Source organism: Mesoplodon bidens (assembly GCF_964165515.1).
Source record: "Mesoplodon bidens genome assembly, chromosome: 2".
NCBI lineage: Eukaryota > Metazoa > Chordata > Mammalia > Artiodactyla > Ziphiidae > Mesoplodon > Mesoplodon bidens.
Genome location: NC_138177.1, coordinates 156,204,157 through 156,223,308, shown reverse-complemented (window position 1 = coordinate 156,223,308; position 19,152 = coordinate 156,204,157). Strand labels below are relative to the sequence as shown.

At 48.3% G+C, this 19,152-nt stretch overlaps 1 protein-coding gene across 1 annotated transcript; it reads left to right on the top strand.

Annotated features, from left to right (window-relative positions):
• Window positions 1-612: 612 nt before the first annotated feature.
• On the top strand, window positions 613-11,889 carry UTP11 (UTP11 small subunit processome component). The gene is made up of 8 exons (XM_081225826.1): window positions 613-772; window positions 5,274-5,335; window positions 6,553-6,655; window positions 7,163-7,276; window positions 7,779-7,872; window positions 7,969-8,099; window positions 10,040-10,150; window positions 10,876-11,889. Exons 1-8 carry the CDS (start codon window positions 710-712, stop codon window positions 10,957-10,959), a joined length of 762 nt encoding a protein of 253 aa, XP_081081952.1. The 5' UTR covers window positions 613-709; the 3' UTR covers window positions 10,960-11,889.
• The last annotated feature ends 7,263 nt before the right edge of the window (window positions 11,890-19,152 follow it).

The window sequence follows — 19,152 nt, the reverse complement described above, 5'->3', positions numbered from 1 at the left end:
CAGACATGGTTTTAAGGATGCTTGTCTCTCTCTAGAGTGCTCTTTCCGGTACACCAGAAAATTTGCAGGGCCCCTAGCCTTTTTAAAAAAATTATTATTTTTAATTGGAGTACAGTTGCTTTACAATATTGTGTTAGTTTCTGCTATACAGCAAGGTGAATTAGCTATACATATACATATATCCCCTCTTTTTTGAATTTCCTTCCCATTTAGGTCACCACAGAGCATTGAGTAGAGTTTCCTGTGCTATACAGTCAGTTCTAAAGTAGTTACCTATCTTACACCTAGCAGTGTATACAAATACACCGCATAAACACGGCAAACGGAGCAGAGCTGTAGTTGACTGCACATGCGCACACTCCAGACCCAGCTCAGCCCAAGGACAGTGCCAGCCACGGTGCTCCCAGGTGCCAACAGAGCGGATCACGAAGGCGAACTCACCGTACACGTGGACAGGCTTTGGCGAATAAGAACTGGCTGTTGTAGAGTCACGAGGCTAGACCTACAGAACTACGCTTCCCAGAAGCAGCCTGGGGTGGACGCCTTTTGCTAGATGACGCATTTCCGGAAAAGCAGGCGCTGGATAGGCTGCAGGAAGGCAGGGGGCGGTTCTAAACCTCTGGCGGCTTGGCCTATATCCGTTAGGGTCAGTGGACGAGGCGGTGCGGAACCGGCGTTGTCTACTGAGCTTTTCCAGGACTGAGCAGGCATGGCGGCGGCTTTTCGGAAAGCGGCTAAGTCGCGGCAGCGGGAACACAGAGAGCGAAGCCAGGTAGGACCGCACAGGCCCCACGAACGCTGGCCGGTGGCCCCATGTGCTATTCTCGCCCCGGCCCTGCCCCCCCACCCACCCACCCAGCTGCTAGTCCTGGCCTTTTCTGTGCGGAGATGTTGCTTGTAAATACATGCAAATATATGCTGACGACGCAGGCGTGGCTGGGGCGGACCCTCGCGGTTCGGGGAGGAGGGGGTGGTCGTTCTAGCTAGGAGAGCACAGCTGTCCCTATTCCTGGGAGATAATCAAAGCTATCTTGCAAGGTTTCATTGAAGTAGTTAAATGAGATACTGTGTGTAAAGTGCTTGATCTTCTCTGGGGAAGCTGAGGTCAAAGTTCACACAGCCAGTAAGTGTCCCGCTGGAACTGGAATCCACATCTAAAGATGCTCAGCCCTGTCAGCTGTGTATGCGGGCTGATCCCGAAGAGATTGGAGTTAATTAATGTGCTATCATCATCATGCCTGGGCTTTGAGATCCATGGAGGTCTGCCACGTACGCTTTTTGTTTATGTCTCACCATGTAATGTTGGTGTTTTCCAACCCCATTATACAGATGAGGAAACTGAGGTCCAAAGAACAGAATTGACTTGCCCAGTCACAAACACCAAATTCAGACCGAATAAACAATTGCAGGACTTCTGTGGAGGGTGTGTCTGTGTGGAGAGGTTGAGTGGAAATTCATTTAATATATGCAGAATCAATTTATTCTTCTGTTCTCAGGAATCACACAATATCTGATCCAGAAAGGCCCTTAGGGATGTCTGGTGCAATTTCATTTTACAGATGGGGAAGAGAAAGAGAAGAATGTGTCTAAAGCTGTGTCACTGATGGATGGGATGGAACTAAGGCCTCCTAACCACAGTTCAGTCTTCCTGCTTAATAGCATTTATCAGACATTTATTGTGCACTTGCTGTGTGCTCAGTGGTGTGCTGGGAGTAGTGTATCGATAATTTGCCACCTTGTTTGGACCCCTGTGTGGATCTATCTAAAAATAATAACAGCTAGAAGTGCTTGCTGTGTGCCAGAGCCAGACAAAGTGCAAAATGCTTTACCCTTATTATCTCATTTATCTCTCAAGAGTGTGTGGGAGTAGGTACTCTTATTTTCTTACATTTGCAGATGGGGAAGCTGAGGCTCAGATAGGTTAAGTAATTTGCCCAAAGACATACAGCTATAGGTGGCAATCAGCAAAGCCAGGGATCAGACCAAGTGTTTTGAATCCAGAGGCTACTAAAAGTTGAATAAAGAAGCAACTTTATAAGAGATGCATAAAAAAATGTCCAATAAGAGGGGGAAAAAAAAAAGAAAGGGGGAAAAAAAAAACCCAAATTAAAAAACAAACAAAAATGCTCAATAAGGAACATGAGTGGGAAGAGGAGAGATGATGAGAGAAAGCATCACAGTGAAACTTGTTGGACTTGGAAGGCGATGATAATAACTGTCAACTTTTAAAAAAATTATTCATTTTATTTATTTATTTTTGGCTGTGTTGGGTCTTCGTTGCTGAGTGCGGGCTTTCTCTAGTTGTGGCGAGCGGGGGCTACTCTTCATTATGTTGCGCGGGCTTCTCTTTATGGTGGCATCTCTTGTTTCGGAGCACGGGCTCTAGGCGCACGGGCTTCAGTAGTTGTGGCTCGCGGGCTCTAGAGCGCAGGCTCAGTAGTTGTGACGCACAGGCTTAGTTGCTCCACGGCATGTGGGATCTTCCCGGACCAGGGCTCGAACCCATGTCCCTTGCATTGGTAGGTGGATTCTTAACCACTGTGCCACAAGGCAAGTCCCATAACTGTCACTTTTTGAGAACTGACCTTATGCTAGGTACAGCCCAACCTGCTGTACAAGGATTATCTTGTGTAATCCTACAGCATTCCTGTGAGGCAGAGGTTATCCTCATTTGTATCAATACAAATGAACCTGATGCTTAAAGAGGTTGAATAGTGTGTCCAAAGGCACAGTTGTGGGTAGTTGATTTGGATTCGTAGAGAAGACAGAGGCAAAGAGCATGACATGGCCATATCTGAGTGGGAATAGAGGGGTCTTTGTGGGAGAGGTGAGGAGGAGGCCATGCTGGAAAGGTTGGTAAACACATTGACGAGAGCACTCCCTATTTGGGTAAAGTTTGGACTTTATCTTATAGGTCTTCACTGAGGCATTGGGGGAGCTCTGGAAAATACTTGGTATGGAGGGGATAATTACGTGAACTATTCAGATTCAATGCCAGGCTTCCTCCTGGCCGGTGTACATTCAAGTGGATGTGACAAATTTCAAGATTTCTGCCTCACTTTGTTGCTCTTTTGACCCTTGAGTTTTCTTTCTTTATTCTCTGTCAACTTCTCTTTGTCTGCTATAATTAAAATAATAATGATCAAGAGAGGGCTTGGGTATTATTTTAAATATTGAGTTATTTCTTGCATCACTTCAAGGATAGAGGATGAGAGTAGACTGTTAAAAATCCCACCCAAGGACTTCCCTGGTGGTGCAGTGGTTAAGAAGCCGCCTGCCAAGGCAGGGGATATGGGTTCGCGCCCTGGTCCAGGAAGATCCCACATGCCATGGAGCAACTAAGCCCGTGTGCCACAACTACTGAAGCCTGCACTCTAGAGCCCACGAGCCACAACTACTGAGCCTGCGTGCCACAGCTACTGAAGCCCGCGCACCTAGAGCCCATGCTCCACAACTAGAGAAGCCACTGCAATGAGAAGCCCACGCGCCACAACGAAGAGTAGCCCCCACTCACCACAACTAGAGAAAGCCTGCGTGCAGCGACGAAGACCTAATGCATCCAACAAATAAATAAATAAAAAATTTCCACTCAAGTTATTATACAAGTTTAAACAGTAGAGAAGTTTATGTACTGCCTCAACCATCGAGAATATTCAAAGTGGAAGAGGATGCAGTGTAGGAGGCTGGGGAAGATCAGACTGTGGCCCCAGATAGAATAGGTCTCGTTCTAGCTTTGCCACTTACTAGTTCTGTCTATGTTCTTGGGCAAGTTGTTCTCTAAACCTCATTCCCTTTTTGGAAAATTGGGATAACAGTAGTGCCTGCTTTATCCACTTTCCATGATTGTTTGGGGATAAATGACATTGTGTGTAATGAGCATAGCAGATTGCTTTGTAACAGTATTTCTTTTTTTTTTTTTTCACGTTGATAAAAATTTTATTTACTCATGTTACATACTTATCCTAACAAGAGAACAGGAATTTTTTTTTACCTTCTGGGAATGTCAAAACTCCTAGATTTTACAAAGCAAAGTAAAAGTACATACAAATTCTTTTATTTTAATTTAAAAAAATATTTGGAAGTGTAGGGTCTTCATTGCTGCACGCAGGCTTTCTCTAGTTGCAGTGAGTGAGGGCTACTCTTAGTTGCGATGCGGGGGCTTCTCATTGTGGTGCATTCTCTTGTTGCGGAGCATGGGCTCTAGGCACATGGGCTCAGTAGTTGTGGCTCGCGGGCTCTAGAGCGCAGGCTCAGTAGTTGTGGCGCATGGGCTTAGTTGCTCTGCAGCATGTGGGATCTTCCCGGACCAGGGATCGAACGCGTGTCCCCTGCATTGGCAGGCCGATTCTTAACCACTGCACCACCAGGAAGTCCCCATACAAATTCTTTATAGTGATTTTCTTTTCTTTCTTTTAATTTTATATTTTCAAATTTTCCCAAAATTTAACGGTAATTCTTAATAAATGTGGCCTATTATGATGATGTAGGCAAAAGCATCTAGCACTGACCTTGCCGTAGGTTAAGTGCTCAAGTAGTGATAGCTTGTAGAAAGATAATACCAAGATTTATCCTTGTACCTTCATGCTATCCAAGTTCTGTATCAGAGAAAGTATTTTCTGTCGTACTTGGTTTTCTCTCATGCTTAGTACCGAAATTAGAATAATAACAGTACACATATGCTGGACACCTGCTATGTGCCAGGCTGTGTGCGGGCAACTACCACTTACAGAGGCTCATTAAATCCTCAGGATAGTCATGAGAAGTAGGTCTTATTGTTGTTATTTTATAGCTAGGAAACAGGAGCTCAGAGATGTTAAGTGAAGTGCCCAGAGTCACAGATTGTTAAGAGGTAAAGCTTGGATTTGAACCCAGTTCTTCAGACTCTAAATTTAGCTCTCTTAACCACAGTTGCTTCCCTGTTACTATGTTTTCCCTTCATAGTATTTTATAAACCCTTGGATTAAGTCTGTAGTAATTTTAGTATAACTGGCAACTGCTTTCTTAGTGCCGAGTCATTGTTGCCTTTCTCTGTCCTTAATAGGCCAAGAAGCCTACTATGGCAGTACTTGTGACCTCTCTGGCGCCTGCATTGGCCTCTCATCCTTGGGCAGTGCCCAGTTGGGGGAGGGGAGGGAACAGGATAGCACATTGGCTGCCAGGACATGGATTTACTGAATGCTCCAGAGATTCTTGTTCCTGTCAGGTGTCCTGTTGATTCGGATATGTGTTTGCTGAGGAAACTAAGCACTTTTTTTTTTCCTTTTGTCTTCTAGCCCAGCTTTCGAAAACATCTGGGCCTGCTGGAGAAAAAGAAAGATTACAAACTTCGTGCAGAGTGAGTACAGTCTTTCTGGGAGCGGTGCTGCCAGAAAAGCTTACAGCCTCCCTGTACTACAGCTGAATTGCCTGAGTGTCCAGCAGGGGATGATTTCCTGCCATTGATAGAATGGCCAAAGCTCTGGCAGCCTGTCAGATACTTTTCTGCGACCCTAAACTTCTCTCTTTGTTTAGGCAGAGCGTTATTTATTTAACTATAGTTGCATTGAGAATTTTTTTAATTATGTTGTTCCAGATCATTTTCTCAGAGTGGCTTTGGTTGCTTCTGCCTTGGTGTTTGAGCTAAACGCTGAATCTTTTTTCTCTCCCTTTTCTTGAAGTTCAAGATAGAATCTAACATTCCAGTTGTTGAGTCTCTTACATCACCATGTGTGGTGTGGAATGAAGACATGTGAAAGATGGATTCATGGGCCTGAGTGTGGGTGATAATGAACTTCGAAAACATTTTATAAAACAATGATCCCTATTCTTCTTCTTTAGCACTTTATTTACAAAACATTTTATAATTATTTGTTAGCCATGCATGTCAGCTGAGGTCCTTTTTATGCCCCCCGAGCAGCTGGTGATGGATTAAGTGGATTGCTCTGGGTCCCAGAGTTTTTCAGGCAAATAATAATAACTGAGTGCTGTTATTAGGCCAGGCAGTGTTCTAAGAGAGTTACCATTTTTACATGCATTTGTTCCAGCAATCTTTGGGGATACTATTATTATCACACCCATTTCACAGATTAAATTGGGATGCAGAGTGGTTAACTAACTTATCCAAGATTACTCAGCCAGAAGTGGTGGAGCCAAGATTTGAACCCAGACAGTCTGGCTCCAGAGTCCACGATTCTAGTCACTATGCTATACTACAACGTGTAGTTTCTGAATCTTATTTGGTCACTTGGTGCCCAAGCTTGCATCAGAACCCCGTCTGAGGAGTTGTAATCTGTGTTTTGTTGGGTCTCTCCCTGTAATGATGTAGATGGCAGTAAAACTAATGTGAAATGGGGACTGTTAATTTCAGGTAGAACAGGGATAGGAGAGGACCCACAAAGAGATGAGCTCAACATCTGACACTGGAGTGTGACATTGGAGTGTGAGTCGAATGTAGTCACTCCTTTGGCTTTTTTGAGTTTCCTTTTGTATGTATCATTAGATGCTTGTAAAGTTTGCTTGTTGTGTTTTTTTTTTTTCTTTTTTGCCATGAACCTTGTTTAACCTGCTTTTCAGTGACTACCGGAAAAAGCAAAAATACCTTAGAGCTCTCCGGAAGAAGGCTCTTGAAAAAAATCCAGATGAATTCTACTATAAAATGACTCGAGTTAAACTCCAGGTGGGTGCCTAATGGATCAGTTGTTGTTTTTTTTTTTTCCCTGCAATGCCGTATGGCATGTGGGATCTTAGTACCCTAACCAGGGATTGAACCCATGCCCCCTGCAGTGGAAGCACAGAGTCTTAACCACTGGAATGCCAGGGCAGTCCCTCAGTTGGTGTTTTGAGCTCCAACTCAACAAGGAAAATAAGGATGAGGGAGGAGATGGATAGCTAGGACCCTGGGCTTTTATTTAGCTCTTCTCCAGTTGGTCAGGTGCTCCTGGTCATTATGCAAGGCAAAGCTGCCCCTTCATGAGCAGCATGCGTTTGGAGTAGTCTGATGCCTGGAGCTATTCTGAGAGGGTGATTGGAGGTGCTGAATTGAATGTGTGTCTTGGGGGCTTGGTGCATTGTGTTGCTGTTGTATGTAGCCTTTGGTTGTCTTTGTTCCAGCCATGAACTATGCCAACAACTTATTAATGATTTTAATCTAATAGGAAACGTATCTTTTAAATTTGGATTTTAGGATGGAGTTCATGTTATTAAGGAGACTGAGGAAGAAGTAACTCCAGAACAGCTGAAACTGATGAGAACTCAGGATGTCAAATATATAGAAATGAAAAGGGTTGCAGAAGCTAAGGTAACAACTAAAACTCTTTATTCTGATATGTTTTTGTGGGTGAAGAAGAGAAATAGAAATCCATTGATCTCGAGTTGTAAGTTGATTTCTTCTGGCATTTCCAGTCTTAAAGTACACTTAATTATGATAATGGTTTAAAAGTATAGTCAGCATGGTGGAGTGGAAAGAGGTCAAGTTTGAGACAGACTTAGGTTTAAACTCTGGCTCTGCCATTCATTAGCCCCATGATTATGGACAAATTAACTTCCCTGGGGCTGTTTCCACATTTCTATCTCATAGGATTGTTGTAAGGATTAAATGAGTTTTGTGTAGTGCCTAGCTAGCCCCCTACCTGACATGTGGTTGGTGCTTGATAAATGTTAGTGGTCCTTTCTTTTAAACGAATGAAGCAAATTCTTTGCTGGCTGGTGATAATGATGTGGAATGGTCTAAACTTGTGCAAATTCATTTCTGATACCCTAGAAGAACCCAATATAAAATGAGACCATATTCTGTATCCTAGAAAATTGAAAGACTAAAATCAGAGCTCCATCTGCTGGATTTCCAGGGGAAGCAACAGAAGAAGCATGTGTTTTTTTTTGACACCAAAAAGGAAGGTATGAAATGTTTGAAAGTTTCTGGGACAGTCCAGCATATTGGTCTGTGTTGTTTGGTGTTAGAGACAGCGCCTTAAGGATTGTCTTGACTTTTAGTCGAACAGTTTGATATTGCAACTCACCTGCGAACAGCCCCAGAACTAGTCGACAGAGTCTTTAACAGACCTACGATAGAGACCTTGCAGAAGGAGAAAGTGAAAGGAGTTAACAGTCAGACTCGACTTAAGGTAATTTTCTCCATTTTTCTTCAGGTCTGAGTTTATGGGAATCTAGGTTCTTTTTTTTTTTTTTCCCTACTGCATTTAAGATGATTATTTTTGGAAAACTTACTAAGTTCTCTTAGAGAAGTGGAAGGAGGATTTGGTGATGGGAATGGAAGTGGAGGAGGGTTCCTTAGTTTCTAAGATTAGAGGACGTGTAGCATAGTGGTCAGGAGCTTACTTTCTGGCCTTTAGGTCTGCATTTGTTTTTTTGGCCATGCTGCGAGGCTTACGGGATCTTAGTTTCCTGACCACGGATTGAACCCGGGCCCCGGCAAAACACCGAGTCCTAACCACTGGACCGCCAGGGAATTCCCTAGGTCTGCATTTGAATCCTACCTCTGACCCTGGACTTTGTGCTTTCAATGCTTGTAACAGGTGCCAACAGTTTTAAAAGGCAGAGAAAGGAGGGGACACTGAAGATGAAGGGATTTGGTATACTTTGATATTAAACCTTTAACAGTGAATATGCACATCAAAAGGTCTTTCATGTTCTGCATTTGTACCCCAAATTTTGTATTGACTTGTCCTTACGGTGCTTTCCACCACTGTAACTGGGTTTGTGCAGAAGACATGCTTTTTCTCCAAGTCTTCTGGAGTTGAACTCTCACTTCTGACTGATTCATTTAAAAAAATGCTGTCAATGTGTTTCAGGCAGACAGCTGTTCTGTTTTGATTTGAATCATTTACACTGCATCAGCTTTGTTTAATTTCACAGCAGCTTCTCTAGCTCAGAGGCAGCTAAACTTGCTTTAGTAATATAAATACCCGTAATTAGTTTGATTATATTGGGTAATCCCATAAATCAACAGTCTGTGCAATAAAGTGAAAACAAAAGCTGTCTGAAACCACTGCTGTGAGACTATGCTAGAATTGGTGAATTGTTTAAATCTGAGGCCCAGTAATATTCCCCTCTGTGTAGATAACACTTCCAGCCGAGGAGCCAGCTGACTGGTGTTCCAGTGATAACCCTCTTTGTCATGTAGTTGTATTTTCAATTAGCTGTGTTGCTGACACTTCTCAAGTATTGCAGTAGTCCCTAAAGAGATTGGTGTTCAAAGTCCTGTGTAGAATAGTTCACCATCTTACCTTTTGAAAAGTTGGGAAGGTTTGGATTGCCCTTTTTGTCTAGTGGTGTTGTTTCTTTTGACTCTCTTGTTTAAAGCAAAATTATTTTTATTAAGAGACTGCTGCTGGGTGGCTTGCCAGGGGATTTTTAGTCTGTACCTTGGAGGGGGTGGACAATCCACGAATGAGCTTTAGGAAGTCTATGAACACCTTCTTCCCACCTTGAAATTTTGTGTGACTGGGTATATACGTTTGTATGAATTTGTAGAAATACATATATACACTTATGTCAAGAAAGAATCCAAAGCTTTCATCAGTTTCTCAGAGGTCTGTGATCCCCCCACACTGAAGGACCATTGGTCTTTGAGGGGCCATCAGCAGTGAGAATTTTCAGGTCAGCTTCCACTGACAGAGTCCTTCTGCTCTCTGAGTTCCGCGGTTCTGACACCAGCACACTGCCCGGTGGCCCTTCTCTGCTTCTCTACTCATTGTGTAGGGTTTCTAGCACTGGTTCATTCCTGCACGTTAGGTAACCGGGATGCTCAGACAGCTCAGTGTAGTAGTGGAAAGCTTCCTGGGATCTGTGAGACTCGAGGCACAGTCCTGATTCCGCTCCAGGTGAACCTGCGTCCATGGGCAAGTCTCCAAGATTCCATGGAGCTCTGGAATGTGCTGTTCCTAAAATGGCCAACTTCAGAGTCACTTGTTAGGTTGATTCTGGGGTAAGGAGGGAATTGATGAAATCATTTATGCGTTTGGCCCAAGTGGATTAAGAAACAGTTTCTTACTCATTTTTATCCTGTTAATTGTTTTACTGAAAATGTGTGTTTCTTCTGCAGCAAATAGCGAAAGAGAGGCAAAAGCAGTATAACTGCCTGACACAGCGGATTGAGCGTGAGAAGAAATTGTTTGTTATTGCACAGAAAATTCAGACTCGCAAAGATCTTCTGGTGAGGAGAGAGAGCCTTAGGCCTTCATTTTATTTTATTTTTTTCCTTGTAAAGTTCTAAACTGAGACTGGATTTCAGCTGTGTGTAAACCAACCCCAGTGAAAATGTCTGCTCCTCAGGGGCAGTGGTTTGAGCCAGTGTCTGTTACTCTGACAGTGTTGAAATGTTCCTTGATTAAGAAAGTAATAAGAGGCTTGCTTATTAGTCAGTGCTTTGGAACAGCAAAGGGTAGGATCGGGTGGCATATGAACTTTATAGCTTATGAGCAGCTATCTGTAACATTTAAACAGGTTAATAAAACAATGCGTGTCACTCACTGGTGTTTAAAAATAGGCAACATTGTGTAGTTAAATAGCAGAGCTAAGGAATATAAGATGCCCCTTTCATATTATCATTCCTCTAAATGTCAAGTTTTTCAGCTTTGCAGATCATTTTGGTCTGCCTTTCTCAACTGGGGTTCCATAAGAGAAGAAGCCCTACAAAATAATGACTTGAGTACCTTTCTTCTCAATTTTCACAAAAACTTCTGCACAGCCAGCCTCATTATAGATGCCCAGGGGAGAACTTGACTCATCGCGTCAGGGATGCCTTAGGACAAAGGGCTTTGTCTCTCTTGAACATTGAGACGGGCTGAATTAGGGGCTTTCTAATAGGTAGTTTATTAAACTTTCTGTTTTACACAGACCTCTCCTACTATTTACTGGTAACTTTTTACTCTTTTGTAGGATAAAACTCAGAAGGTGAAGGTGAAGAAAGAAACAGTCAACTCTCCAGCTATTTACAAATTTGAGAGTCGTCGAAAACGTTGAAGTGTTATAGATAAGCCTGTCATTCCACGTGGAAGAGTTTATGGTTTTTTTTTTCCAGTAACTTCAGATTCCACTGGTCTAAGTGACTTGGTTTTCCTGTTTATAACCATAATTTATTATAGATCTGACATTTGATGTGAACAGTGTTAAAGCCCCTTCCCCCGTCTAAATTGTTTGTGGGTTGTTGAATTGTTGAAATCAGTCTTTTTTTTTTGGCCGCTGCGCGAAGCCTGCAGGATCCCAGGTCCCCGACCAGGGATCAAACCCAGGCCCAAGGCAGTGAAAGCGCCAAGTCCCAGTCACTGGACCACCAAGGAATTCCCTGAAATCAGTCTTATTTTTATATACTTTCATTTTTTTTCATTATAAACGTTACATAATCTTTTTTTTTTTTTTTTTTTTTTTTGCGGTATGCGGGCCTCTCACTGCTGCGGCCTCTCCCGTTGCGGAGCACAGGCTCCGGATGCGCAGGCCCAGCGGCCATGGCTCACGGGCCCAGCCGCTCCGCGGCATATGGGATCCTCCCAGACCGGGGCACGAACCCGTATCCCCTGCATCGGCAGGCGGACTCTCAACCACTGCGCCACCAGGGAGGCCCTACATAATCTTTTATATAGCAGATTTGGAAAACAAGTGAGTTCATCTCTAATCCCAGTACTTACGCAAGAACGACAGATAACTGTTGCATACTTAACTATGCTAGGAGGTTAGGGAAATGGAGGTGAACGACTATCAAGTGCATTCTGGTTGATTTCCTCCATTTTGTAGAGGTTGGCACTGGTTTTTGTGTTTTGTAGTTGTAATTAAACACCTTTATGGCCTACTTTTTCCACTTACTATTAAATCATTAGCTCTTTTCCATGTTGTTACATCATTAAATTTTTAAAAGTCATATATGCTCATAGTAAAAATTAAAGTAAATATTTCTAATGTTTGCATAATGTTTTAACCAGTGGATAGACTGATTTTACCCCCATTCATTCTTAATTTATTGGATATTCAGGTGGCTGCATAAGTTAGCCAGGAAGGACTTTTTTTCTTTTACACTTTACAGCTGCAGATAGAAACCCTTGGAATTAGGAACTCACAGGGGCACCTCTTCTTTATTGACGAAGCTCAGATCAGAACTGACCTGGCTCTCTGTTCCTGCCCTCCTGGCCAGCTCTTGATTCCAAGGCTATAAATAGCTTGGTACAGGCCTTCACCCTGGAAATAGATACCCCAGCGTGTGTGCGGGAGACACATAGACCTGCCAGAGTCTCACCCTTCCCTTACCTGCACACACAGGGATGGTAGGCCGAGGCCAGTCAGGACAGGGCTGTGCGTGCTTAGAGCAGGTGTTTGAGGAGCAGGATTCTGGGAGGCTTGCGTACACCTCACCCCCTGGAGGGGGAAGAGCAGTGTCCCTCTGCGGGCATTTAAAAAGAAAAGTTATTAACACTTAATACATTCCTATGACTATTATGTTCTTATACAAAGCCTGAAATGAAAGCCTGTTTCCTAAGGGTGTACTCAGTGGGATTCAGATCTGGGAGCCCTGGCAAGCAGGAAGAAGGGCCAGGGGACTAGAAGCTATTGCAGCTTTTGCCTTCAGGAACGTAGTGCTTCCCAGTCTGGGGAGGTGCTGTGCTAAGTAAATGTTGATAGTCTTATGACAGAGGCATCTGGAGACTTGAGACCTGAGTCAGGAAAGGGACTCATCCCATGGGCGTCGGACAGAGGATCAAACAGATCAAGCAGCAGTCTGTTCCTGGGACAGAACAGCTTGCTTGATGCTGCTGCTGTGGCTGCCTTGCCCCCGCTGGGGAGGAAGGTGGGAGGAGGGTGGAGGTATACCTAAAGGCCTTCTGGTGAAGCGCACGCCCACACAAAGGTGCACACACTTTCTAGGCTCTCAGGGTAGTAGATGCACAAGGCTTCATAAACACAGGTGTGTGCACGAACACACCACTAGGGTTTCATGCACGCAGATTACACACCCACAAGTCATCAAATGCTATGTAGGTGCACAGGCCAAATGGAGCAGGAAGGTCCATCTTCTCTGAGTACGAAGTCCCAGGGTAGAAGTCAGAGCACTCACTGTAAGGGAATAAAGCTAGGGGTCCTGAGCTGCTCTTAAACTGAAGGCTGTCTCTGAGGCCCGAGGATTCTAAGGGAAGAGAGATTGGCTGCCCCTGTGTTTAACCTAAGAGGCTCCAGCCTCATGGGTCCTGAAAATAGGCCAAGGGCTTTGACGTTTTACTGCCCATTGGAACCTCAGACTTCTGGCTCCTTGCTTGGGAAAGAGACTGTTGTTTGTTTTGGATCCACCCCTCCAGGTCCAGGGGTGCTTTGGGCTCTTGGTGGCACCCTGCTGTGGCTGTGCGGGGGGGAATGTGGCAGCTTGCAGAGGTGGAGAACATTTTTCTTGGCAGGACACGTGTCGTTCAGGTTTGTACAATCCAAGTCTCCAAAGCAGCAGCTACACAGGTGACATGGAAGCCTCAGGACTCTCCAGCAGAGAACCAACCAGCCTGGCTTAGTCACAGTTCACTGCCACCTGTTAGGGCCCTTCTGATTGAAGCAGGAGAGTGTTAGGCCTTACTGTATTTTTTTAAAAATTAATTTTATTTATTTATTTTTGGCTGCGTTGGGTCTTTGTTGCCGAGCATGGGCTTTCTCTAGTTGCAGTGAGCGGGGGCTACTCTTCGTTGTGGTGTGCGGGCTTCTCGTTGCGGTGGCTTCTCTTGTTGCGGAGCACGGGCTCTAGGCGTGTGGGCTCAGTAGTTGTGGCTCGCTGGCTCTAGAGCGCAGGCTCAGTAGTTGGTGGCTCGTGGGCTTAGCTGCTCCGCGGCATGTGGGGTCTTCCCGGACCAGGGCTTGAACCTGTGTCCCCTGCATTGGCAGGCAGATTCTTAGCCACTGTGGCTCCAGGGAAGTCCTGTATTTTTGAATAAAATCTTGTACTGAACTGATTCCTGGCGACAGGGTGGGAAAGGGCCCAGTAGGTGGCGCTGCTGCCCCTTCACTGGGCTTAGCTCTCAGGGTGCTGCTGTTGAAATGCCCAGTACTCCATAGGTGCTTAGTATGCATTTGTTTATTGGATTTAATGCCACATGGTAGAGCTCTTGTGCAAAAAGATTTTCTCCATCCCTGCTCCCCTAGCATGAGATAAGTGTGGCCCCCAAAGGACTGGGCAGGAAAGGGCTTTCCCTTCACGTTTCTAGTGAGGACCATGGAGGAAGCCTGTGTTGGAGTCCCAAGTCGTCCAGAGGGTGGTTCCACTGAGACATGGTGGGGTCTCCCCACGTGCAGTTCTGAGTGTCTGTTTACGGCTTGCTCTCTCCCCACGCTGCTGGCTGTGGGGCATCGAACAATTAAGAGCTGCACAGCCTCCAGCAGGGGAGGTAGCCAGCAGATGCAGACTCGCCCTGCCTACCTGTGGAGGCCGGTGAGGCTGGGGCCTGTTGGGACTTGAGACGGAGAGGCGAGTGGGTGAATGGTGCCGGCCTCCCCTCCTCCTCAAGCTCTCCCAGCATCGGTTCACAGAGCCGCCTCATGCACGGGGTGTTGGGGAAGGGTGGGCCGCAGCCCCAGGAGAGCAGAGGAGATGGGGGACCTGAGATACCGTCCTGGGGCTGTGTCAGCAGGTTTCTTGTGCAGCTGCTTCCTGGGGTCAGAGGGTGCGCTCTCTTTTGCCAGCCAGGTCATGGGGCCTCCCTGCTGGCAGGGCTCCCACTCAGCTCCCTTGGGTCTGTCTCAGCAGAAAGTTTAGGGAAGGAGCCCAGAGCAGCTACGCAACGCCGAGAGGCAGAGCCTCCTTTCCCAAGTCCAGCGAGTAGAGTTAGGAGGTTCAGGAGGCGGCCCAGTTCATGCTTCTGCTTGCCTTCCTTTCCTAACTTCTCCAGTCGGGGGGAAAAAATCTCTCCTGCTTCTTCAGACTCCCTATAAGGAATCTCCCTGTTCCTTATTCCCGAATCCATCATTCCTTTGGGGAAGTGCTGTCTAATCTGTATCTCTCCTAACTGGAGTTGGTATCTAGTTCTCCCTACCCAGTCTTGGCTGCGTCCCTCGATGGCCCTGGTAATGGCCATGGCCATTTCCTTTCTTGTGTGAGGGGAGCAGCCTGGCTGGTGTCGGGGCAGCGGTGCTGCGAGGGTGGTAGTAGAGGCTGGTGCAAGACAGAGCCAAGGACCTAGCTGTTTCTCTGCAAGAGGAGTTTATCTGAGGACTGCTGTGTTTGGGGTTGAGGGTGGGAAGGAAGTCCTTTCCTCTCCTCCTGTCGTCTGTCACCTGACGGTCAAGCCTAGACCATAAGTGTTAATGAAACTCTGGTGCCCCGGAGGCAGCTGGGCAGCCCCCCCTGCCCTGAGTCAGCCTGACTCATTTACAGCTCTCTCCTAGTTCCCCCAAAGTCTTCTCTCTGCGGTGGCAAAATGTCGGGGGGTTGGTTTCAGGTTTCATGTTTTCACATTACTGGGTGGAAAAAAAAAACCTTTCCAAGCCAAAAAACCAGCTTCTACAGCAGAAACAGCATGTCCCGAGAGCGCTGAAAATTTCCCCATCTTCTCTCCTCAGCTGCTCAGCCACACTGAGGCCAGTGACGGAGGGGTTGAGAGGAGGGGGTTGGAGCCAGGCTGAGCAGAGCGCTGGGGACAGTCCCTTTGGAGGTGGCAGCACTTCCCTTCCCTCGTAAAGACGGGAGGAGCTTTGCAGGGCCCTCTCTAGCTCTGGAGCCTGTGGACCCCCCCGTGGCCAGCTGTGGATTGCCAGGGGACTGGGACAGCCATCTCAGGACGGGCAGGGGCTAGGGAATGAGGGACCGTCTCGCATCTCTAGCTAATTTGATCCCAGGGGGTCGGAGGGCAAGTGTCCCTCCCTCAGAGAGGGCTCTTGAGGTGGAGTGGTAGGTGGGGAGATGCAGGGTCCATCTGGCACGTGGAGACTGAGGGGTGCCACCACCTCCTGCTACTGCCTGGTAGTTATAGACCACGCCCACCCCGACGGGCAGATGGCCTCCATGGCAGATGGAGACTAGGCCAGCAGTGGCTGGATGAGCCCTGTAGTCTCAGTCTGGTGGTGTGGGGGTGGTGTGGGGTGGTGTGTGTGTGTGTGTGTGTGTGTGTGTGTGTGTGTGTGTGTGTGTGTGTGTGTGTGTGTGTGTGTGTGTGTGTGTGTGTGTGTGTGTGTGTGTGTGTGTGTGTGTGTGTGTGTGTGTGTGTGTGTGTGTGTGTGTGTGTGTGTGTGTGTGTGTGTGTGTGTGTGTGTGTGTGTGTGTGTGTGAGATGGGGTCCTGGCCTGGTCGGGCCATGCTGGGGAAGAGGGAAAGTGGAAACCCCAGATGGAGCCCGTGAAGCTTGGGGGCACACCTAAGTTTGCCGTGTAAGGGTGGCAGGTGCTCAGAGCCCCGACCCTGCCCACCTGCCTGGGCTCCAGAAGCTGCCCCGGTTAGTTCTATAGTGAAGGCGAAGGTCTCCCGGGGCGGGAGTCTCTGCTGCAGCTGGAGCCCGGTGGGCTGGAGGCAGACCACCCCACCCCACCCCACCCCACCCCGGCCAGGTCCCCAGAGCTCAGGGCCTGGGCAGCAGCTCCTCCCACAGGGTGCGCCTGTTTATTATGCGCTTGGGCTCCCTCGCCACGCAGGCAGGCAGCGGCCTTCATTAGCAGAGGAGCTGGGGTCTGTTTTGGCTGCCTCATCAGCATCAGTGAACTGCGTCCCTGCGAGATTTGATACAATTTAATTAACCTAATTAAAAGCTCTGATTGCAGAGATGATTGGGGTAGCGCCAGCAGCGACTGCATATTTATAATGAGCTGCAAGGTGTGGGACCGCAGCCAAACGCCACGCATCCTAATGAGCGGGAGCCGGGAGCCAGGGAGCGGGAGAGCGAACGTTTATTTTTGGCAACAATGCCCAGTTCCTCCCTGCCAGGGAGTCAGAGACCTAGGGAGCAGAGACGGACCTGCCCGCCAGAGCTCCTCGGCAGAAGGTGGGAGCAGGAACTGTGCCCCACGTGTCCTGGTGCCTTCGGACGCCCACACGAGCGCACAGTGACTGTGTTTTCTGCTGCACAGTGGGGGGATGGGACTCCAGCAATGCACTTTTCCTGCCTCTCTCCATCTTTGGACCATGAGCCCTGGTATGAGGAAACGGCCCGTCAGAACCACCTTGATGTCAAGACTTCTGGATCCCTGGGTTATTCTCTTCCAACTTGTTGAGAAAGATCAGAGGCTGAAAACCTGGGTGGGCATCCGAAAAGGGGTCTGAACGTCCAAGAGACCCAGATGAGGATCCTGGGCCTGGAACAAACAGGAGAAACAGGAGAGATGACCCTCCAGCTCATCCCGGCCCCCCATCTCCTCACGTTCTTCCGAAAACCCTGCCTCAAGAGGGCCACCTCCCCTGGACTCTCCTCTCCCACTGCCTCTGCCTGGGGAGTCTTGGTTTGTCTGACTCAGCGTTTCCGCTGTAAATCACATCTAATAATAACGAGAGTGAGAGCTGTGGCAGAGATGCCGTGGGTGAAGGGGGCACCTATGAGAAGGGATGCGCTGCCTAAGTACAGGGGGGTGTGGAGTGGGGGCCGAGCTCCGGGCCGGCAGGGGTGAGAGCTGGGCTCTGGAAGTCACCATCAGAGGCCTGGGGGTGGGGGAAGAAGGTGGGAGCAGCCCTCCCCCACCCCAACCTCTGCCGGGTGAGCATGTGTAGGTCACGAGCTCAGCCAGGCTGGCCCAGCCCCCCTAGAGTGCCGCCAGGACAAGATGAGATTTGTCCCCAGCCCACCTTGCAGAGCTGCAGCTGTTTAGCTCTCTTATCAATCTTCTCTGTGGGTTTAATCATCTCTCTGTCATCCTGCTGGGGCAGCCCTCCCCTTACAGGAGACCAGCTTTCCTGTGATCCCCCTCCCGCAGACACAACCATCCTTCTCCACCTGACTTCCCTTGTAGGAGACAGAGGGTGGGCCAGGGTGGATTCGCCCTAGGTTTAGTCTCAGTGTTGGGGCAGAGGTCCCTGTTTTTGCAAGGAGTCAGCAGGGATTAGGGGTGGGTAGAGGAGGCACTGGGGATCTTTGACTCCACTCCGGGCTGGGTAGGGCAGGGCCTAGGGGTTGGCCATGAGGGCCATTAGCCTGGATCGAGGAGATTCTGGGTAGGTGCAGTGTCCATCCCTGCCGTCTCCCTCTCTCCTGCCAGCCCCTTGGCAGCTGCCTCCACCCACACCGTCCAGCCAGCCAGCTCTGGCCTCTTTTCCTGGGTGAGTCCTGTGGGGCTAGGCCCCATGGAGCCTTGTGGGACTCAGGGCCCGTGGGCCGGAACCACGAGCCCACAGCTTTGCGTGCATCTTGGGAAAGAGGGTGCCCAGGAGTCAATGGAGCCTGTGTTGTGGTCCAGGCTAGAAGCCAGGGCGCAAGGGGCTCTGGGGCCCATCCCTGTGCTGACGTGCAAGATGACCTTCAGGGCAACTCTTGGGCCCTCTCTGCTTTACTCTCTCTCCCCTCCACAGTGTGTGGGGAATGGGCGGGGAGGGGGGGTGGCATGGGGTGGTATATGCACCCCTCGGAGGGCACATGAGAAAGAGGACCTTTCCTCCCCCTGCTCACTCACTACTCCCACCCCAGGCACTCTCAGTGCAAGTGGAAAGCTGATTCCTTCCCATTTCTCAGAAGGGGACGGAAGGCCCCAAAGAGGATAGCATTAGCCTGAGCATCAGGCAGCTGTCCTTAAGGTGGGGGCTGAGAGAGTCCCCTCAGGAGGGGACCACAGGTTCTGGAGGGGCACTGACTGCTCTTGGGCTGGAGGGGGCTTGCTCCCTCCAGCACAAGGCTGGGCTCTGGAGGACAATGGCGTGTTGATGAGGCTTTGGTCCTGGTCTCACATGACCCGATGGGGGTGGGTGGACCGCACGTGGCCGAGCTGCCTGGGCTGACCTTTGGTCGCTGGCTGGGGAAGAGAGGAAGCCACGAAGCTTCCCTCCCACTCAGTGCACCCCGGGCACCCTGCCGCCCCCATCCCAGGAGCTGCCCTCTGGGCACATGCACTGTCTTCACCTACCTTCTTCTTTTGGCCTTTCTCTTCCCTTCCTCTTCGCACTGCCCTGTGTGTGCGTATATGGCGTGTGAGCACGTATGTCTACGTGAGTGTGAGCAAGGAAGCTCCCAGAGGACGAAGGACAGTGAGACAAGAAACCCCCTTCATGGGTTCTTTCTAATAATG